This window comes from Rhincodon typus, chromosome 8, assembly GCF_021869965.1.
Source record: "Rhincodon typus isolate 14 chromosome 8, sRhiTyp1.1, whole genome shotgun sequence".
Lineage (NCBI taxonomy): Eukaryota > Metazoa > Chordata > Chondrichthyes > Orectolobiformes > Rhincodontidae > Rhincodon > Rhincodon typus.
In genome coordinates, this window is record NC_063339.1 from 32,619,770 (window position 1) to 32,643,347 (window position 23,578).

Genomic DNA, 23,578 nt, shown 5'->3' on the forward strand with positions numbered 1-23,578 from the left:
TATCCCTGCCTTGTTCTTTCCTGCCTATGATGCAATTCTCTATCCATGCCAATATAGTACCTCCAACACTATGGGCTCTTATGATTTTACCTTTTGTGAGGTAACTTGTCGAATGCTTTCTGGAAGCAGAGTGGCAAAGAGATGATAGGAGTGCATTTCCTGTTTATGGCAGAACCATGCCAACCATTATTTTTGCTGAGCCCCTCGATGAAAGACTGCTTTGTGTATGGCTTATTGCATTAGAACTAGGTGGTAGAAGACAGATTCATATTGGTTTGAACTTTCAAAGTAGCATTCGGAGTGGGCATTGCTGATGATGTCTTGATGAGTTGCATGCCACAAGATCCAACTGCTCATGGCGTGCAACAGAGCTAGCATTTTAGGTCAGTGACCTCTCATCAGAAGGTCATCAGTTTGAAATGTTAACTCTCTGTTTCTGTTCACAGACCAGCGTTTCCTGTTTCAGTTGCAGATTTTCAGCATCTGCAGTTCTTTCTATTTTGTAGAAATAAAATTTTTGTATCATTGTTAACAATATTTCAGAAAATCTGAAAATAAAAGTAGTGATTTAATCACCACAATAAAGTTGAATGGATGTGTTAGCATTTATTCAAAACATTGAATTATTGAACAGCTTTGTGACAGGTAAAATAAAAGTCAGAGACAAGATGGACTATGTTGGCATAGGATTGCCAACGTTTCAATATTGTCCAGGTTTTAGAAAGTAATCTTCTGGATACAGAGCAGTCTTGTGGATCTGCAATATATGCATTCATTAAGCATCTGATTGTCCTTGCTGAACCTAAATATATGCTTCCCCACTCAAGGAGAAGGAGTTCTCCTTGGAAAAAAAATTAACTGAGTCTTTATACCAATTTTATTAACAGGAACTAAACAATGCATTTTGAGTGGATGAGTAAAGTGTTACATGAAAAAAATTGCCAAAAGATGTAATACCAAATTTAATAGAATATCGTATATCTATGTACTATATATCAAAATATTATTTTTAATTCTTTCTGAATAGCGCAAAATAATATCCATAAAGAAAATTTTAAAACTTAAAGTCCCACATGTGTAAGATATCTTTGAGTGGGAAAACATAGCTTTTGGGAAAATTTGAGGATTCCTAGAACTTTTGAAATTTCAGGAAAATTATTATGTTTTTGTCAGAGACTTCCTGCATTGCAAATGTGTCTATTAACCCTCTGTATAGGTTCCTCTGGAAATAATCGCAGAAGCTGATAATCTGTCGCCAAGTCACCCTTTATTTACAGATGGAGAGTCCTTGATACTGATCCAGCTCCCTCGGAGCCAACTCTGAGTGAACAGGATATCTAACACTTCTGTTTATATCTGTCAACCAGGGCTCCCTGATTGGGCCTGTTAATCTGGTCCAGTCAGGGAACTCATTCGATGAGGTCCACCTGACTGACCTCATGATGATCACGACATTCCTCCCCCCTCTGAGTCCGAGGACATAGACCGCTTCTTTTTTATTTTGTAGCTCCTCTGGGGCATCTTAGCACCAGGTCAGGTTCCTCCAACTCCACCTCTGATATGGGTGGCGTGTAACACACAGTAGCTTGCCTCTTGCACCCAGAGCATCTCCGAAGAAATTAATTCTGTTCAGGTGGCAAAGCTGTCAAGGCGACGACATCCACTGTGTCCATCTCATATTTTGAGACATTTTCACCGCTTGGAGAGGGGGAAACCACAGGTTCTGGTACCGTTGGAAAGGTTCAAGGAGCTGGGCACGTCTTGCTTCCACACCAGTTGCAACTTTGCAGCTTTCATTTGGTCCACCTGCATGTTCAGGGCCGTCGCACCTACCCGAACTCTTTATGTCACTGGACCTGGCCTCTTGTTGACCATGCCTCTTACCCATGCAGGGCTGTTCCCTTGGTTACTGCGCCAAACTTGGTCCCCTGAAGTAAACTATCTCTCTCACTTAGAGTCTTGTGCCCAGCATTGGCATGTGCTGCCTTCTCTGTCTCTTCACCCCCCCCTCCTCCCCAACCAGTCCGGGAAGATCAGACTTAACCTGATGCAGAGTCTTCTCTTCATTAGCAAATTTAGAGCTATCCCTGTAGTTACATGAAGGGTGGTCCTATAACAAATAGGAACCAGGACAGTTTGGTGTCCAGTGAAGCTTTAGGCTGATTTTTCAAGCCTGCCTTCAAAGTTTGGACTGCTCTTTCTGCCAGACCATTGGATGATGGCTACCATATATGTGGAATACCATTCCACTTTAGGAAATACTGTAATTCCCTGCTAGTAAATGATGGCCTGTTATCTGTGACCAACACTTCTGGGAGTCCGTGTATTGCAAAAGCTGCACATAGTTTTGTGATCGCCCCCATGTTGACGAATGAATTCTGTGCACTCCAGCACTTTGAGTGGGCGTCCATAATGACTACGAACATTGAGCCCACGAAAGGACCTGCACAGTCGACGTGTAACGAAGTCCATTGTTCACCCAGGCATTCCCATGAATGTAGGGGAGCTACTGGCTGTAATTTTTGTCCTTGTTGGCTCTCTGGGCCGTGTCCCACCAACGTGGCTATGTCTGCATCCAGACATAACCTCTCGCCAGTATCTTCATTTTGGAACCCCTGGGTGACTTCAGCCAGTATCTGGCACTGACCTTTCCGCGGGACAAATCATGCTTGTTCCCCATAATATAAGAACTAGGAGCAGGAGTAGGCCATCTGGCCCCTCGAGCCTGCCCCACCATTTAATAAGATCATGGCTGATCTTTTTGAGACTCAGCTCCACTTACCCGCCCACTCACCATAACCCTTAATTCCTTTACTGTTCAAAAATTTATCTAGCCTTGCCTTAAAAACATTCAACGAGGTAGCTTCAACCGCTTCACTGGGCAGGGAATTCCACAGATTCACAACCTGACCTCAGTCCAACATCTGCTTCCCTTTATTTTGAGGCAGTGCCCTCTAGTCCTAGTTTCACCTGCTAGCGGAAACGACCTCCCTGCCTCCACCTTACCTATTCCCTTCATAATCTTATATGTTTCTATAAGATCTCCCCTCATTCTTCTGAATTCCAATGAGTATAATCCCAGCCTACTCAGTCTCTCCTCATAATCCAACCCTCTCAACTCTGGAATCAACCGAGTGAATCTCCTCTGCACCCCCTCCAGTGCTAGTGTATCTCTTCTGAAGTAAGGAGACCAAAACTGGACACAGTACTCCAGGTGTGGCCTCACCAGGACCCTATACAGCTGCAGCATAGCCTCCCTGTTTTTAAACTCCATCCCTCGAGCGATGGCAGACAAAATTCCATTTGCCTTTTTAATCACCTGCTGCACCTGCAATCCTACTTTTAGCGATTCATGCACAAGGACACCCAAGTCCCTCTGCACAGCAGCATGTTGCAATGTTTTACCATTTAAAACATAGTCCATTTTGCTGTTATTCCTACCAAAATGGATGACCTCACAGTTATCAACATTGTACTCCATCTGCCAGACCTTTGCCCACTCACTTAGACTATCTATAGGCCTCTGCAGACTTTCAGTGTCTTCTGCACACTTTGCTCTACCACTCACCTTAGTGTCATCTGCAAATTCTGACACCCCACACTTAGTCCCCAACTCCAAATCATCTATGTAAATTGTAAACAATTGAGGTCCCAATCCTGATCCCTGAGGTACTCCACTAGCCACTGACCGCCAACCAGAAAAACACCCATTTACCCCTACTCTTTGCTTTCTACTGGTCAACCAATCCTCTATCCATGCCAATACATTACCTGTAATACCATGCAACTTCATCTTATGTAGCAGTCTTTGGTGTGGCACCTTGTCAAATGCCTTCTGGAAATCCAGATACACCACATCCACAGGTTCCCCATTGTCCACCATGCAAGTAATATCCTCAAAGAATTCCACCAAATTAGTTAAACATGACCTACCCTTCATGAACCCATGCTGGGTGTTCCCAATGGGAGAATTTATATCCAGATGTCTTGCTATTTCTTCCTAATGATAGATTCAAGCATTTTCCTCACTACCGAAGTTAAGCTAACTGGCCTATAGTTACCTGCTTTTTGTCTACTTCCTTTTTTAAACAGTGGTGTCACATTGGCTGTTTTCCAATCTGCGAGAACCACCCCAGAGTCCAGTGAATTTTGGTAAATAATTACTCGTGCATTTGCTATATTTCCCCCATCACCTCTTTTAGTACCCTGGGATGCATTTCATCAGGGCCAGGAGACTTGTCTGCCTTTAGCCCCATTATCTTGCCCAGCGTTGCCTCCTTAGTGATAATGATAGTTTCTAAGTCCTCACCTGCTATAACCTTCTTGCCATTAGTTTTCAGCATGTTATTTGTGTCTTCCACTGTGAAGACCGACACGAAATAACTGTTTAATGTCTCAGCTATTTCCTCATTCCCAGTTATTAAATTGGCCTTCTCATCCTCTAAAGGACCAATGTTTACCTTCGCCACTCTTTTACAATTTACATATTTATAGAAACTTTTGGTGCCTGTTTTTATATTCTGAGCTAGTTTACTCTCATAATCTATCTTACTTTTCTTTTTAACTTTTTTTGTGGCTTTCTGTTGGCCTTTAAAGATTTCCCAGTCTACTAGTTTCCCACTACTCTTTGCTTTTTTGTGTGTGTTTTTTTTTCAACTTGATACGTTCCTTTATTTCCTTAGACATCCATGGCTGGCTGGCTCTCTCTTTTCCTACAGTTCTTCCTTATCACTGGAATATACTTCTGCTGAACGCTGTGAAAGTCTGTGCAGTCCTGTACTGTGATCTGGTCTCTTCAGGTCCAAAAAGGTTTCAGTTCTGGCTGTAACAGCCCTTTGGTTTCCCCCATCACTACCAGCTGTTTCAATTTTGCCAGGATCGGATCTTACTGCATCCAAAGTCTGATACTGTCAGCTGTGACTGGAAGTATGTCCAGAAAATTTGAAAGCGTTACGGACTGTTCCAGTGGCGTTGGTTGTGTATCTGCCAGGAGGAGACGGCTCAATGCATCTGCATCTGCTGCTTGGCCAACCTAAGGTGTTCCAACTTGTAATTATATGCACTTAGTATTTGAGCCCACCTCTGGATTTGGCCTGAAGCTATGAGTGACATTGCCCTGTCCTCATAAAGGAGAGCTAGCAGAGGTTTGTGGTCTGTTATTACAAATTTAACATTCGTAAAGATTTTGGGGGAACGTTCTGCCTCCAAATATGAATGCCAGACCTTCCTCTTCTATCTGCGTGTATTTACGCTCTGCATCAGACAAAGTCCGGATGCATACACTGTTGGGCATTTCACTCCATTGGGCGGGCATTGCATGTCAATACCAGATCTCGCTTGTTTCTTCACTGCTATCAAAGCTATGGCCTGATTATGTGACCATTTCTAAAGCTGACCCTTTAAGAGTTGATGCAAGGGTGCCAGGATGGGGGCTACTTTATGTATAAACTTTCTGTAATAATTCATCAGCCCAACGAAAGACCTAAGCTTTGGTATGGACGTGGGAGCTGGTGCACCTTTAATCGCCCTCACTTTACCTTCCAATAGGTGTGACCTGGTCTTGTCGACCCTGTAGCCCAAGTAGGTCATTTGGAGTGCCTGGAACACACGTTTTTCTCTTCTAAGCCATACGTCCGCCTAGATGGAATGTTTAAGGACTATGTCAAAGTTGCCTAGGTGCTCCTTATTGGCCTTCCCTGTTACTAGCACGTCATTGAGATAAATGGCAACCTGGGGTAAACCTTGTAAAATATTTTCCGTCATCTGCTGAAAAAATTGCTGAGGCTGACAATACCCCAGATGGCAGTTTCATATATTGGTACAAACCGTTATGGGCATTTATTGTAGCATAATTCTGGGAATGCTCACCTAACCACAGTTGCAAGTATGCATTGCTCATGTCCAGCTTTGTGAAGGACAGCCCCCTGCCAGCTTTGTGTATAAATCCTGTATATGAGGGATTGGGTATTTATCCAGCTGCGAGAAGCGGTTTACTGTTTATTTAAAACCCCACATTTTGCAAGCTGAACTGGTTTGATAATTCCTTCAATTTCCAGCCTTCTGATTTCTGCCTGTAAGGCAAATGGCAATGGGTGGGTCTTACAAAATTGTGGAATTGCTTCCTGGTAGACATGGGAAGTGGGCGTGGCACCTTTTATAGTCTCTAGATTTTCCTGAAAAGCATCTGGGTATTTAATTAGGACTTCACTCAGGCAGCTATTTTCTAAACAAAAAAATGTTGTGCCAGTCTAGGTGAATCTTTTTTTCCTTCCCACCACCATCACCTGGAAAACACCTATGTAGGGGAATCTTTCTTCACCAATTTCAGCCCATCAAGCTTGGACCCAAGCCTTTTACTACAATCAGCGGTAACTGAACCAGCCGCTTATCGTATGAGACTGGAACCGAAGTTCTACCCTTAATCTGTAAAGGTTCTCCAGTATAGATTCCCAGTCTAGCCGAAGTCTTGGGAAAACTTAAGGGTTGGAGTCCAGAGCGAATTTTGGTAACGACTGGTTGTGTAGTCACAGATACAACTGTGCTGGTATCAATCTCCATTAGAACTGGGTGACCATTTAAACATATTTATTTTGATTGGTTCTGATTCTGATGTTGTTAAGCAATTTAACTGTTCCAAACCAGATGTAGGTGGACTTTTCAGGATGTGTACTCTCCTGGATACTGGCCATTGAGTTCTCTTTCTCGATTTGGGTCTAGTGGGATTCTTTTGCTGTTTCGAGTGCACATACCAGCAGCACCTATGATGGCTTGCTGGTCGGGATCCTGAGGAAAATTTTAACCGTTCGGCATGGACTTGCTTTGTCCTTGGGTTTTGTTGTGGGCCGACCTGGAGTTCCTCTGTTCATGATATATCTCGAGTGAGGCTATGTGGTTGCCTCCACTCAGTTGGTGCTCCCCAAGCTCAATCAGATTGGCGAGGATGTCTGCTTCCATCAGAATACACTGCAACTCATGTGCTCTACTTGACACATTTTCCAGTGATAAAACCAGTTGTAGTGCCTGTTTGAAGTCCAGTTGGGCTTCAACTTGCAGGTGTATTTGAATGTTTATATAATTAATCCCAGATACCAAATGTTTTCTCAGCATCTCATTAAGAGGGGAGCAGCACAGTGGCTTAGTGGTTAGAACTGCTGCCTCTCAGCGACAGAGACCTGGGTTCAGTTCCACCCTCGGGTGACTGGCTGTGTGGAATTTGCACATTCTCCCCATGTCTGCTTGGAGCTCCTGTGTGTGCTGTGGTTTCCTTCCATAGTCCAAAGATATGTGGTTAGGCTAAATTTCCCATAGTGTCTAGGGATGTGTAGGCTAGGTGGATTAGCCTTGGTAAATGCAGGGTTACAGGGATAGGATAGAGGTGTGGGATGCTTTTTGGAGGGTTGGTGTGGACTCACTGAGCTGAATGGTTTGCTTCCACACTGTCGGGATTCTGTGATTCTTAAGGGTTAAACTAAAGTCATGTTCCTCTGCCAGTTATCTTAATCTAGTCAAAAATCCTGAAATAGACCGCCCTTGTTCTCAAATTGCCAAGTAAAATAAATAGCGTCTCAAGTAGAGGAGGCTTGGTGTTGTAACATTCCTTGACTAAATCCATCAACTCCTGAAAGATTTTAGTATCTGGTGTCTCAGGGAAAATTGGCCTCCTAATAACAAAAAAGGCTGCAGGTCCACAAACTATCAGGAGAATTGCTAGTTGATTTTCACCTGCCCCAATGTCATTTGCCCAGATAACACATTCTTTCCACATACTGGACCTAGTCATTGACTCAGAATAGAATGAGTCCAGCTTCTCAAATAATGGCATGTTGCCAGAAATGTTTACCCTAACTCAAAGATGATTGTCGCAAGTAAATTTCTTTAGGAGCATGTATTTCTCTTGTCACCACAAGTAACTTCACAGAGGCCGGTATCCCATCTCCATGTCACCCTTTGTTTACATGTGGAGAGTCCTTGACACTGGTCCAGCTCCTTCTAAGCCAGCTGTGAGAGTCAACAAGATGTCTGACACTTGTTCTTATCTGTCAGCTGGGGCTCCCTGATTGGGGATGTTAACCTGGTTCAGTCAGGGAACTGTTACTCTGAGGTCCACCTGGTTGACCTTGTTACAATCACTACACCTCCCACTTTTATTAATTATTCAATGAAGAATCATTTATGAAGTTGTAAGCTAGTTAATTCCTGTCAAGAGGTTTGACTAGAATAATGCTGTTAATGTGATATATGTGGATTTGCACCGCTGTTTGATACAGTGCCATTTGACAGACTTGTGAGGAAAGTTTTATAGGTCATGGTTTAAAACAAGACAGTAGCCATGTGGATACAATATTGGCTAAATGATGGGAAACAGAGAGTAATGGTCAATGGATACTCTTTGAGCTGGAAGAGGTGTATTGGAACCCTTGCTTTTCTGATGTATGTTAACGATCTGGATCTTGCTGTGCTGGGGACAGTTTCAAAGTTATCCAGATGACATAAGTTGTGGAGGTCATATTATAGGAAAGATGTGAATGCATTGGAGAGATTCAGAAGCAATTTACAAGAATGTTTCCAGGAATGAGAAATTTCAGTTATGAGGTTACATAGAAGCTAGCACTGTTCTCTTTGGAGAAAAGAAAACTGAGGTGATGTAAGAAAAATACTTTTCATAGAGCAAATGGTCAGGATTTGGAATTGAGGCAATCAGGAGGGTGCATTGAATGATTATTTGGATGGAAATTGTGTCCAAGGGAATGAGGGGAAAGCAGAAGATTGACACTACGTAACAGGGCTCGTTTGAAAAGCCAGTGTGGGCATAATGGCCGCCTTCAACAGTTCTGTAATTTCTGCCAGTTTGTTTGTAATGTTTTATAATGCTTAAATAAAGATTTCCTTTAACCTCTCCCATTATTCTTTTAATCTTAAAATAATCCTTAGAACTTTTATTATTAAAGATGTTTCATTTTTGTGTTTGAGCATTATTTGATCCTGCTATCAAATGGTAATCATGTGATAAGGATCTTTTGAATACCATCTTTTATCAGTTGGATGCTTCAGGTTTTATAATTCCAGTATCTTTCCTGTACTTAAATGGTCATAGAGTCGTGCAACATGGAAACAGACCTGTCAGTCCAACTCATCCGTGCTAACCGGACATCCCTATTTCCTTTGCCAGCATTTGGCCCATATCCCCCTAAATTCCATATACTCATCCAGACACCTTTTAAATGTTGTAGTTGAACCCACCTCCGCCACTTCCTCTGGCATCTCATCCCACAAGATCAGAACTCACACGACACCAGGTTATAGTCCAACAGGTTTATTTGAAAACAAGCTTTCAGAGCCTCACACCTTAACAGGCATTGTCTGACCTAAAATGTCACTTCTTTACACTGATAAAACAGGTAGTCCTCTCAGGATTGTGACTTGAAAGGAATTCAGGGATTTACATAAACATATTAATCAATTAAGACCTTCTAACTGATTGAAGATTTAACAGCATCTTAGGTTTGTTTCGTACATCCTTATCAATGGTGTGAACCTTTGATCTTTTACTTAAATTCTGTGTCTGATACCATCTCTCTCACTAACACCTGAAGAAGGACTGAGGCTCCGAAAGCTTGTGTTTTCAAATAAACCTGCTGGATTATAACCTGATGTTGTATGAGTTCTCACCTTTACCAAAATGCAACACCTCACATTTATCTAAATTAAACTCCATCTGCTACTCCTCAGCCCATTGGCGCATCTGAACAAGGTCTTAGTTGTACTCTGAGATGATCTTCATTGTCCACTACACCACCTATTTTAGTGTTGTCAGCACACTTACTAATTATACCTTATATATTCTCATCCAAATCATTTATAAACTTGATGAAAATAAGTGGACCCAGCGCTAATCCTTGTAACACACTACTGGTCACAGGCTTTCACTCCGATAAACAACCCTCCACCATTACTCTCCGTCTCCTACCTTCAAGCTAATTTTCTATCCAATTGGATAGCTTCCACTGGAGCCCATGTGATCTAACCTTACTGACTAGTCTACCATGCGGAACTTTGTTGAACACTTCGCTGATGTCTATATAGAGAATGTCCCCTACTCTCCCAGTTCTGAGGAAGGGTTGCCGGACCCGAAACGTTAACTGTGTTTTCTCCTCCACAGATGCTGCCAGACTTGCTGAGCTTTTCCAGCAACTTTGTTTTTGTCTCCTACTCTACCTTCATCAATCTTCTTTGTCACCTCTTCAAAAATCTCAATCAATTCAGTCAGACACGATCTCCCATGCATGAAGCCATGCTGAATTTCCCTAATCCGATCTTGCCTTTCCAAATACGTGTAAATCCTGCCTCTCGGAATTCCCTCCAACAACTTACCTAACACTGATGTATGGCTCAGCGGTCTGTTGTTCCCTGGCTTCTCCTTACAACCTTTCCTAAATAATGACACCACGTTAGTCAACCTCCAGTCTTCTGGCACCTCGTCTGTGGCTATTGATGATACAAATACCTCAGCAAGGGGTCCAACAATCTTTTCCCGAGCTTGCCACAAAGTTCTGGGATACAGCTGATCAGGTCCTGGGGATTTAACTACCTTTATGCATTTTAAGACCTTCAGCACCTCCTTTTTTGTAATATGAACTCTTTTCGAAACATTGCTATTTATTTCCCTAGGTTCCCTAGCTTCCATGTCTTCCACAGTAAATACCGATGCAAATATTTGTTTAGTACCTCACCCATCTCCTGTGGTTCCACATATAGACAAATACATTGATCTTTAAGGGGTCCTATGTTCTCCCTAGCTACTATTTTGCTCTTAAATATATTCATAGAATCTCTTGAATTGAATTAGCTTTCTTGTCTCATGTACTCACGTAAGTAGTGAAAAGTTTACAGTAGCTGCATTACAGTGCCATCTGTACCTACGTTCAGATACTTAAGATCAAATTCTTAGGAAACAAAAAAAATTGGAAAAGTAATGAAATAAATAATCCAGCATAAACGTCATAGGAATAAATTAGAAAAATAAAGTAAGTAGTTCAGAATATCAGACTTTCCGACTCAGTTCATGCTGGCACCTAGCCTCACGGGAGTTCTCCACCGCCTTGCCGCCGCCTACACTGGACCCACCAATGTAGGAGTTGGTCCACTTTAGGTGCCATCTTTTTGCCACTAAACCCACACACCCCACAACCAAGAAATCTTGGCTCTGCTGCCAGGCCAGGCTGCTGTCAGGCCACGAATCCCACTTCAGCTGCAGATGTCACCTTGTCGGCGCCACTATTTTGAAGAGTCCGCTGCTACTTGTGCTGTCGTCCCCGATCATTGAAGGAGCTTTACTGCCGCTGGCCCCAAACACCGCATAAACAACGTTGTTGCTGCTGCTGCTGCTGCTGCTGCTGCTGCTGCTGCTGCTGCTGCTGCTATCAACGCTGGGAGAATGACTCTGTTGCTGCTGCCAGCAGTCCCAAACTTTGGATTTTCTTCAACTCTATTTGCCAGTTATCTTGTCCCCTTTTTGTCATCCTGATTTCCCACTTAGGTATACTGCTACTGCCCTTATTCCCTTGTCAGGATTCACTTGATCCCAGCTGTCTGTTTCTGAGATATGCCTTCTTTTTCTTGACCAAAGCCTCAATTTCTCTAGTCACCCAGCATTCCCTACACCTGCCAACACTGTCCTTCACTCTAACAGGAACATACTGTCTCTGAACTCTCGTTATCTCATTCTTAAAGGCCTCCCACTTCCCATCCATCCCTTTACTTGCAAATAGTCTCCCCCAATTAACTTTTGAAACTTCCTGTCTGATACTGTCAAAATTGGCCTTACTCCAGTTTAGAACTTTTACTTTTTGATCAGTTCTATCCTTTTCTATAACTATTTTAAAACTAATAGAATTATGATCACTTTCCCCAGAGTGGCCCCCCAGTGACATCTCAGTCACTTGTTCAGCCCTATTTCCCAAGAAAAAGTCAAGTATTGCTCCTTCTCAAGTAGGTATATCCACATATTGAATAAGAAAGTTTTCTTGTAAACACTTAACAAATCTCTCCCCATCCAAGCCCTTAACACTATGACAGTCCCAATCTATATTTGGAAGGTTAAAATCCCCTACCATTACAACTGTATTTTTCTTAGATAGCTGAGATCTACTTAGATATTTGCTTTTCGATTTCCTGCTGACTATTGGGGGACCTATAATACAATCCCAACAAAGTGATCATCCCTTTCTTATTTCTGAGTTCCACCCATAAAGTGTCACTGGACGATATCCCAGGAATATCCTTCCTAAGTACAAATGTAATGTTCTCCATGATCAAAAATACCTCCCCTGCGCGCCCCCCCAACCTCGAACCCCCTGCCTGCCTTTCTGCCTTTTTATCCTTCCTGTGGTATCTATACCCCAGAATGTTAAGCTGCCAGTCTTGTCCTTCCCTGAGCCGTGTTTCTATAATAGCTATGCAATCCCAGTCCCGTGTTTCCAACCGTGTGCCCTAAGTTCAGCTGTTTTTCCTGTCAAGCCTCTTTTATTGAAGCAAATCAATTTTACCTCTGTTATCAGTTTTCCCTCATTCTCTGCCAAGCTCTTGTCTGCCTTGACTATTTGACTAGCTCTCCTTATGTGTACCAGCTTCAGCCTTTTCCTTTCATTATCAAGTCAGGTCTCTTCCCAGCCCCCATCACCCTGCAAACCTGCAACCCCCTTACCAGTTTAAAGCCTCCCTAGTAGCAAATTTCCCCGCAAGGATATCATTCCCTTTCCAATTCAGGTGGAACATGCCCCTCTTATACAGCTCATTTCTACCCCGAAGAGATCCCAATGGTCCAAAAATGTGAATCCTTGCTCCTACACCAAGTCTCCAGCCATGCATTCATCTGCTCTATCCTCTTATACCCACTGTCACAAGCTTGTGGCACCTGTAGTAGTACAGATGTTATTTCTCTCAAGGAGCTATTTTTTAACCTCCTGCCTAGTTTCCTATATTTTCTCTATAGAACCTCATCCCTTTCCCTCCCTCTCTCTTCAGTATCAACGTACACAACGACCTCCTGTGGCCACTCTCCTCTTTTGCATCCTTTCTGAGATCTCCTTGACTCTGACACCAGAAAGGCAACACCCCATCCCAGTGTGTCACTGACAGCTGCAGAAACGTCTGTCTTTGCCCCATACTAGAAAGTCCCCTATTATAATCAATTGCTTGGAACCTGACATACCCTTCATTGCTGTATAACCAGTCTTGATACTAGAAACCGGGCAATCAATTACAGTCTTATTTTCACGCTAAGGTGTGATGTTGCCCTGTCACTATGCAGTCCACTTTATCAGTGACTAAATTATTGTTGCTGGAGTTTTGCCTCAAGGCAAATGTTTTCTTACCCACCCTGGTGGTGTGACCTGACTCTGGACCACGTACAGCAGACACCACAAATGCATGAAGAGCTATCACCAGCGCTGCCTTCGCAAAATCCTGAACACCCACTACCAGGATAATGTACCAATATGAGCATCCTCCCCCGGGCCAATAGCCCCTGTATCCAGGCACTGGTCATGCACAACCATCTGCAAGGAGTGGGCCACATTGTCCACATGGCCAATAGGTGCTCTACTGCAAGTTCCGCAATGGTAAGTGGTCACTAGGAAGATCTAGGCAACACTACAAGGACAACCTGAAAGCCACCCTAAACAAATGCAATGTCCCCATCAACGTATGAGAATTGCTTGTCCTGGAATGCACAAATGGAAAAGAAGCATCCGCAAAGGCACCGATCACTTTGAGCAACACTGAATGGAGCATATGGAGGCGTGTATAATCCAGAGCATCCCACCCACCTGCCTCATCAAACACCACCTGTGGCAGAATCTGAAGCTCCAGGATTGGACTATTAAGCACCAAAGAACTCTACCCCTACCCAGAGTGGAAGCAAGTAATTCTCAAACCTGGGAGACTGTTACAGAAGAAGAAAATGATGAAACTATTGTTTACACCTTTTTGTTGTCTCTGAGTTATAGAATAATACAATCAGTAACCTGCGCCTGTCGTCAAAATTCTCTTTCTATGTATGTCTTTGCCTGCTCGCTATGTTGGAGTCACAATTAATGCTCAACTCCTTGTTCTATATGAATTTTTGTTCTAAAACATTCAGAAATAAATGACAATACTGCACAGGAATAGGCCCTTTGACCCTCCAAGCCTGCGCCATCACATTTTGCCCTGCCATACTAAAACTAGCTTCACTTACAGGATCTGTATCCCTCTTCCCTTCCTATTCATGTATTAGTCCAGGTGCTTTTTGAATGCTGCTATTGTGTCTGCACTCAACATGCTTTGTATAGAAAAACTTGCTTCGCACATCTCTTTTGAACATTCCCCACCCTACTCCCCCGGCAACTTCAACCTGTGTCCCCTAGTAATTGACCCCTCCACCCTGAGAAAAAGCCTCATACTTTTCACTCTCTCCATGCCATTCACAATCTTATAAACTTCTATTAGGTCTTCCCTCAACTTCCTGCATTCCATTGAAAACAAACCCAGTCTATCCAACCTTCATTGCTAAAATCCCTCACATTCGGCAACATTCTGGTAAACATTTTCTGTACCCTGTCCAAAGCATCCACATCCTTCTGGTAGTGTAGTGACCAGAACTGTAAGCAATATTCCAAGTGTGCCCTAACTAAAGTTGTATAAAACTGCAGCATAACCTCATACTCAATGCCCCTTCCAATGAAGCGAGCATGCCATAAGCCTTTTTAACTGCTTTAACTACTGCGCTGCCACCTTCAGTGATCTGTGGATTTGCACACCCAGATCCCTCTGAATATCAATATTCCAAAGGTTTCTGTCATTCATTGTATAATTTCCACCTGTACTTGATCTTCCAAAATGCATCACCTCACATTTGCCAGATTAAACTCCATCTGCCATTTTTCTGTCCATGCCTCCAACTGATTTATATCATGTTGTATCTTCTGACAGTCCTTCTCACTGTTCGCAACTCCACCAATCTTTGTATCATCCGCAAACTTACTAATTAGACCAGCATTGGTTTCCTCCAGATCATTTATGTAGATCGTGAACAGCAGAGGTCCCAGTACTGATCCCTGTGGAACACCACTAGTCACAACCCTCCATTCCAGAAAGTATCCTTCCACCACTACCCTCCATCTCCTATGACTAAGCCAGTTCTGTATCCATCTTGCCAGCTCACCTCTGCTACCGTGTGACTTCACCTATTGTATCAGTCTCCCATGAGTGACCTTGTCAAAGGCTTTACTGAAGTCCATGTAGACAAAATCAGTCACTTTTCCCACATCAGTCATCTTCATCACCTCCTCAAAAACCTGATTAAGTTAGTGAGGCATGACTTCCCTGCACAAAACCATACTTTCTATGGCTAGTAAGTCCATTTGCTTCTGAATGCATATGGATCTTGTCCCTGAGAATCTTTTCCATTAACTTCCCTACCATTAATGTGAGACTGATAGATCTGAAATTTCCAGGAATATCCCTGCTACCTTCCTTAAACAATGGGACGACATTGGCTATTCTTCAGTTCTCTGGGACCTCACCTGTGATCAGAGAGCATACAAAGATGTCTGTCAGTGCTCCATCAATTTGTTCTCTTGCCTCCCTCCATATTCTGGATAGATCCATCAGGACCCGGGGAATTAACTACTGTAATACTACTTAAGACTCACAACACCTCTTCCTTTTTAATGGCAACTTGGCTTAGAAACTTGACACTCCCTTCCCTGAGATCATCCTCCACCAATTCATTCTCTTTGAATACCAACACAAAGTATTCTTTTAGGACCTCACCTACCCCTTCTGGCTCCTCACACAGATTCCCCCCTTTGTCCTTGAGTGGGCCAACCCTTCCACTGCTACCCTCTCGCTTTCTATATATGTATTAGAAGCCTTGGATTCTCCTTTAATCGTGTTTGCTATTGACTTTTCATGACTCCTTTTAGCCCTTTTAATTCCTTATTTAAGTTCTTTCCTACTTTCCTTATATATTTCAAGGGCTTTGTCAGTTCCCATTCACTCGGCCTTACATATGCTTCCTTTTTCTTTCTGGTCAAGGTCATAATATCCCCGGTCATCCAAAGTTCATGTAACTTGCCGTAGCTACCATTCATTCTTGCAGGAATGTGCCGCTCCTGAAGTCTTATCAACTACAGTTTGAAAAACTCCCACATGTCCGATTATAGATTTACCCTCAAACAGCCGCTTCCATAATCAAAATTCTCCGGTTCGTGTCCAACATTGTTGTAGATCACCTTACCCCAATTTAACATCTTCACCTAAGGACTGTTGTTATCCCAATCCATGAGTATCTTAAAACTCATGGTATTATGGTCACTTCTCCTGAAATGCACTGAAGCTTCACTCAACTGATCGGGCTCATTTCCCAAAAACCAGGTCCAGTATAACCTCCTCCCTGGTTGAACTGTTTACATACTGTATCAAGAATCCTTGCTGAATGGTCTTTACAAATTCTGCCCGATCCAAGGCCCTAGCGTGTAGTGAGTCCCAGTCAAAATAGGGGAAGTTAAAATCACCCACCACAACAACCCTGCTGTTTTTAATATCTATGTGTGTCCTACTAGATTAATTTTACTTACTTCTTAATCAAAGCTATATTTCTAACCAGATTTCATGACAAACCATATTGCAGTTGGGATTGAAGAAACAAGCCAATGTTTTTATAAGAACGTTAATTATCGTAACTGTGTGACAACAGGTTAACCTTTTTGCTGAAAACTAGTAAGTACTGTTAGATTGGAGACAGGGAAAAGAAAATAAGGTTCCAAGTTGAATTGTTCTTTGTCATGTCAATTGGAGAAAATCTGATGTCCATTGTGTCAATGCTGATGCGAAACCTAATAAGTAAGATGTACCACAAGGTAACTGAAGAAGAAAACCAATAAAAGAATTTCAATTACAGCTAAACATTCTAAGCCCATCATTGTATCTTTTGTGTGGAAGGAAAGGTAGTAAAGGAATTACAGTGCATGAAATGTAAATGCATAATCGAGCAAAATTTGGCCAATGACTTCACAAGCTTGATGATGACTGTGTTAAAACCAGAACCAAATGGTTCCTTGACCAATTCTGAAAGTGAAGGCCCTGAGAACGCCATCAAACAAGGATCTTGAAATGTTGGGTAACCTCAGAAGAGTGGAAATTGCAGAATCCGGAATAAAAGGTATTAGATGATTGGGAATATTTACTTGGTTTCTAATTCATACAACCAATATCTGAAAATTTGGATGATTTGCCACCAATAGCAATTTGTTTTTTTTTATCCACTTGTGGGATGTGGGTGTTGCTGGCTGGTCAGCATTAATTGTCTGTCCCTAGCTGCCCAAGAGAAGGTGGTGGTGACCTGCGTTCTTGAGTCCACGTGTTGTACGTAGACCGACAATACCTTTATGGAGGGAATTCCAGGATTTTGGTCCAGCAACTGTGAAGGAATGGCAATCTATTTCCAAGTCAGGATGGTGCATGGCTTGGAAGGGAGCTTGCAGCTGCTGGTGTTCCCAGGTATTTGATGCCATTGTCCTTCTAGGTGGATGTAGTTGTGGGTTTGAAAGGTACTGTCTGAAGATTTTTGGTGAATTTCTGCAGAGCATTTTGTAGATAGTACATACTGCTGCTACTGACTGTTGATAGTGGAGGGAGTGAACGCTCGTAGATGAGGTACCAATCAAGCTGACTGCTTTGTCAAGCCTCTTGAGTGTTGTTGGAGTTCACCATCCAGGCAAATGGGGAGTACTCCATCACACTCTTGACTAGAGCCTTGTAGATTGTGGACAGGCCTTGTGGAGTCAGAAAGTGAGTTATCTATTGCTGTATTCCTAGCTTCTGACCTGCTGTTGCATCAACTGTGTTTATATGGTAAGCCCAGTTTAGTTTCTGGTCAGTGGTAACCCTAGGATGTTAATAGTGGGATATTCAATGATGGTAACACCATTGAATGTCAGTGGCGATTGTTAAATTGCCTTTAATTGGGGATGGTCATTGTTTGGCATTTGTGTGGCATGAATGTTACTTACCACTTGTCAGCTCAAGCCTAAATACTGTCCAGATCTTGTTACGTTCCAACATGGGCTGCTTCAGTATTTGAGGAGTTGCGAATGGTGCTGAATATTGCAATCGTTGGTGAACATCCCAACTTCTGATCTTATAATGCAGGAAGGTGAAGATGGTTGGGCCTAGGACACTATTCTGACGAACTCGTGCAGACATGTCCTGGAGCTCAGATGACTGACCTCCAACAACCATGGCCATCTTCCTATGTGCCAGGTGTGACTCCACCCAGCAGAGAGTTTTGCCCCCAATACCCATTGATTTCCAGTTTTGTTCGGACTGTTTGATCTGATAGGTCAAATGTGGCCTTGATGTCAAGGGCTCTTGCTCTCGCCTCACCTGTGGAATTCAGCTCTTCTGTCCTTGTTCAAAGCAAGGCAGTATCGCGATCAGAAGTTGAGTGCCCTTGGTGGAACCCAAACTGCGTGTCTGTGAGCTGGCTGTTGCTTAGCAGATGCTTCTTGATACCGCTGTTGATATCACTTTCCATCATTTTACTGATGATCGAGCGTAGACTGATGGGGCGATAATTGGCTGGGTTGAATTTCATTGTGTCATATAAAATGCCCTGCTTTTTGTGCACAGGACATACCTGGGAGATTTTTCACATTGTTGCATAGATGCCAGTGTTGTAACTGGACTGGAAGTGCAAAAATAGGGGAATGGCAAGTTCTGGAATTCAAGTCTTCAGTACTATTGCTGGAGTGTTGTTGGGACCCATAGCCTTTGCAGTATCCAGTTCCTCCAACCTTTTCTTGATGTCACATGGAGTGAATCGAACTGACTGAAAACTGGTATCTGATGCCAGAGACCACCCGAGGAAGCCAAGAAGGATCATCCATTGGCACGTCTGGCTGAAGATTATTGCAAATACTTCAGCCTTATCTTTTGCACTGATATGATGGGCTTCTCCATCACTGAGGATGGGGATATTTGTAAAGCCACCTCCCCCAGTGAATTGTTTAGGTGTCCACCATTAATTACGACTGGATATTTCAGGACTGCAGAGCTTAGATCTAATCGGTTTCAGCAGTTAAACCCCAAGACACTGAAGGAATGACTCTATAATTCCAAGTCAGGATGGTGTATGACTTGATGCAGAACTTGCATTATAACATATCTTCTTTCCTTTTGCTTCGAGGTGATAAGTGGTGTGGGCTTGGGAGGTGCTGCTGAAGCAACCTTGGTGAGTTGTTGCCACACTGCAGTGGTGGTGAAAGGAATGACTATTTAAGGTGTGAGAGGGGTGCCGATCGAGAGGGCTTGTTTTATTTTGAAATATGTCAAACTTCTTCAGTGTTGTTGGAGCTGCAATTATCTAGGTCATGGTGAGTGTTCAATAACACTTGAGTTGTACCTTGTGGGCAGACTTTGGAAAGTCAGGAGGTAACTTAACCACCACAGAATTTTCATCCTCTGATCTGCTGTGACAACCACATCATTTCTGTGGCTGTTAGATTCTGTTCACAGAAAACCCCCAATATGATGGTGGGGACTCGACAGTGGTAATGCCATTGAATGACAAGGGAGGATGGTTAGATCCTCTTGTTGGAGATCATCATTGTGTGGTATTTAGGTGGCACAAATGTTGCTTGCTACTTCATAGCTCAAGTTTCTGTGTTAACCAGATCATTGTGTGCAGGCACAAAATGCTTCAGGATCTGTAGAGTTATTAATGGTACTGAATATTCTGCAGTCATCAGAAGACAACCCCATTTCTGATCTTGTAAAGGAGGGAAAATCATTAATGAAGCAACTGAAGATAGCTGCTCTTAGAACACAAACTGAAGAGCTCCGGCACGTTGTCCTTGGACCGAAGTGATAGGCCTCCAAAAACTTCAGCCATCTTTTTATGTGCTAGGTGTAACTACAACAAACAGAGACTTTTCTGTCTGATTCTCATTGATGTTGCATGGAACCGTAAGCTGTCAAATACAGTTAATGAAGCAGGAGCTGACCATTGGAGCCAAGTGTTGAATCATTTGCCGTTTAACAAATTTGAAAAGCTAGAAATAGCATTGAGTAATAAATGTCCGTGTAGAGCAGCACACATCGACACTTGTTAAATGTTTTTGCAAGCCTGTTCATACCACCAAGTCTTGAAGGTAGCTTGAAGTAATAAAATTCACAAAAGAAGAAGAGAACAATAACCAACCATCCTTCCCAGACGTACTGGTGGAACATAAGAACAACGCGGAACTCCAGGTGAGCAGATAAAGAAAGATCACACATAAAGACCAGATTCTTAATTACTCCAGCAACCACCCAACGCTCATAAATGGAGCTGCATCAGGACATTATTCAAACCGGCCACAACACACTGCAGCAACCCGAATTGCGCAAAGCAGAACAGGAGCGCTTATATGGAGTTTTTAAAAGGAATGGATACCCAAAAAGCACAATCCACCATTACCTCCACAACAGACCACACAAGAAGGCACAACATGGCCAGACACACTAGTCACCCTGCCATACATCAGAGACATATCTGAGATGACCACAAAACTACTCAGACCCCTAGGTATCAGGGTAGCCCACAAACCAACAACCACCCTGCGACAGCAACTGACAAACGTAAAATATCCTGTACCTGCAACCAATAAAACCCAGCGTAATATACAAAATACCATGCAAGGACTATGAGAAACATTGCATAGCCAAACTGGAAGAAAACCGACAATAAGGATACCCGAGCACCAAGAGACACGACCAGTTCTCACTGTTCTCAATACATACGGACAAAGGAGGACATGAATTTGATTGGGACAACACATCAATAATAGCAGAAGCCAAACAGAGACGTGCCAGGGGATTCCTGGAAGCCTGGCATTCCAACCAGAACTCCGTCAACAAACACATTGAACTGGACCCAATACACAAACCACTGAAAAATAGAACCGGCAGTGATGCCAACCACCCCAGCAAACTGAGGCATATAAATAACAAGCAGGACAGAACACTAATGCTTCACCGGAGGTGCCCTGACGCTGTTACCTAGCAGGGTGACAAAATATCTTCAATCAAACACACCGGCTCAGCGAGCAAGTTTACAACCTCAACATGGAAAATGTATGTTCTTGTTCAGCTGTTCCCTTTATAGGAAGTTAGTAGTTGCTGGTGTTCTCCCATCAGCTTCCAATTGGGGAGCCGCTTGTAAATTGGGGTTAGATTGATTTCAGTTTTGCTATGTACACTGCACAAACATTGCAGGATCTTGCTTTCTCAGGGTGAATTTTCTTGTTCCATTGACGGACAAAAAATGACCGTACCTGGTTACTAGTTGTAAGATTTTTATAAAGTAATTTGCTGGTATTATTAAAGTAATGCTATAGAGCATGCGACTTAGTGAACATTTAATACTATGGATTGGATTTTTTCATTGGCAAGCCCAGGTCCGTTTGATTTGATTGTTGTCACATGTACCTAAGTACAGTGAAAAATTTTGTTTGCATAATGTAACTTCCGATCCAGCATTGATCAAAATATCTTTTACAGGGCCGAATGCTTGTAGTTTTTCACTTTGCTTAATAAGAGCCAGTAATGCCAAATATTTTTCATTTTTGTTCCTTAGCAGATGATTACTCCACTTCATTCTTCAAGAGCAAATTTTGTTGCATCTTTCATTTCTAGATTTTGATGTTTTTGAAAGAATTTGCAAGAAGGTGTGTGATGTGGTTTTATTTTCTGTTTCAGACGTACGAAAATAATGAAGTTTATTTACCAAATGATGAAATCTGGGTATATGAAATAGAAAGTGGTGTATGGTAAGTAATATTTTACTGCTGACAAAATTATAACCTTGAAAGTGCGCTTTTTCATTTGGTGGTGTGAATGCAACTGCTGTTTGCTCATTACTTATTACAGGAGATTTATTGCAACATAATGCCATGTGACTCTTTTGATTATTCTTTCATAGGATGTTGGCATTAATGGCAAACCCAGCACTTTTGTTGCTCATCCCTAATTGTCCTTGAAGTGAATGGTAGTGGTTGTGCGTTTGGAAAGTGCTGGCAATTGTGCTCTTGCAGAGGAGGGAGTAAATATATGTGGATATGGTGCCTGTGAAGTGGGCTAACCTATGCTGGACAGTGTCAAGCTTCTTGTGTTGTTGGAACTTCACTTATCCAGGCAAGTGGGGAGTATTCCATGACACTGCTAACTTGTGCCTTCTATATGGTTGACAGGTTTTAGGAGTCAAGAGGTGCAGTACTTGCTGTAGGATTCCTAGCCCCTGGCCTGGTGTTGTAGCCGCTGTGTTTGTATGACTAACTAGAAACTGAACTGGGCCAATGGTAACTCCCAGGATGTTGACAGTGGAGGAATCAGCAATTGAATGTCAAGAGGCAATGGTTCAATTCTTTCTTGTTAGAGGTGGATATTTCCTGGCACTTATGTTGTTTGAATGTTGCGTGCCGCTTAGCAGCCCAAGCCTGAACATTGTGGGCTGATAGAGGGAAGGTCATTGATGAAGCAGCTGAAGATTGTTGTGCCTAGGGCACTACCCTGGGGAACTCCTGCAGAGATGTCCTGGAGCTGAGATAACTGACCTCCAACAACGATGACCATCCTCCTTTGTGCTAAGTATGACTGCACACAGTGGAAAATTTTCCTAATTTCCCATTGACTCTAGTTTTGCTAGACATCCTTGATGCCATGCTCCATCAAGTGTTAATTGTTTGGTTCCTAATTTGCTGTACTGTTCTGTGTACTGAGGATCAGATGCAATGACAGTATTTATTGAAAATATAATTCTATAGATAGCAAAGCAGCATTTGACTTCTTCATGGAAGACAAAGGGTAGTTGTGGAGGGGTTTTTTCTGACTGGAAATCTGTGACCAATAGAGTTCTACAAGGATTAGTGCTGGGACCTCTCGTTTGTAACATACATAAATGATTTGGATAAAAATCTAGGTGAATCGATTAGTAAGTTTGAAGATGACATGAAACTGGTGAATAGCATGGAAGGATGGCAAAGAAGATTTACCAGCATGTTACCTGGAGTGGAATGTTTTAGCTATAAGGAGAGATTGGATAAACATGGATGGTTTTCACGAGAGCATCGGAGGCGGAGGGGTGACCAGATATAAGTATATATAATTATAAGAGGCGTGGTTCGGGTGGATAGTCAGAGTCTTTTTCTCAGAGTGGAAATGTCAAATACTGGAGGGCATTGGTTTAACTTGAGATGGGAAAGTTTAAAAGAAATGTGCAAGGCAAGTGTATTTTTTACACAGTATGGTAGGTGCCTGGAATGCGCTGCCAGGGCAGGTAGTAGAAGCAGATATGTTAGCAAATTTTAAGAGGCATTTAGACATAAACATGAACAAGCAGAGAGTAGAAGGATATGGACCACATGCAGGCAGATGGGATTAGGTGTGGCCAGCACAGACATGGTGGGCTGAAGGGTCTTTTCCTTTGCTGTAATGTGTTCTATTTCTTCAGGGTAAAATGTAATCAGTCAAATTGGGAAGGAATTCAAAATTGAACAGC

The 23,578-nt window shown here is 42.6% G+C and overlaps 1 protein-coding gene across 3 annotated transcripts in view; it reads left to right on the forward strand.

Annotated features, from left to right (window-relative positions):
- Positions 1-23,578, forward strand: part of LOC109932649 (kelch domain-containing protein 1) — a 99,159-nt gene that overhangs the window by 17,355 nt on the left and 58,226 nt on the right. For all 3 annotated transcript variants that reach the window (XM_048600335.1, XM_048600338.1, XM_048600336.1), the window contains exon 2: positions 21,781-21,851. In XM_048600335.1, coding sequence (XP_048456292.1) covers positions 21,781-21,851 — 71 coding nt within the window. The remainder of the gene's footprint in view (positions 1-21,780; positions 21,852-23,578) is intronic.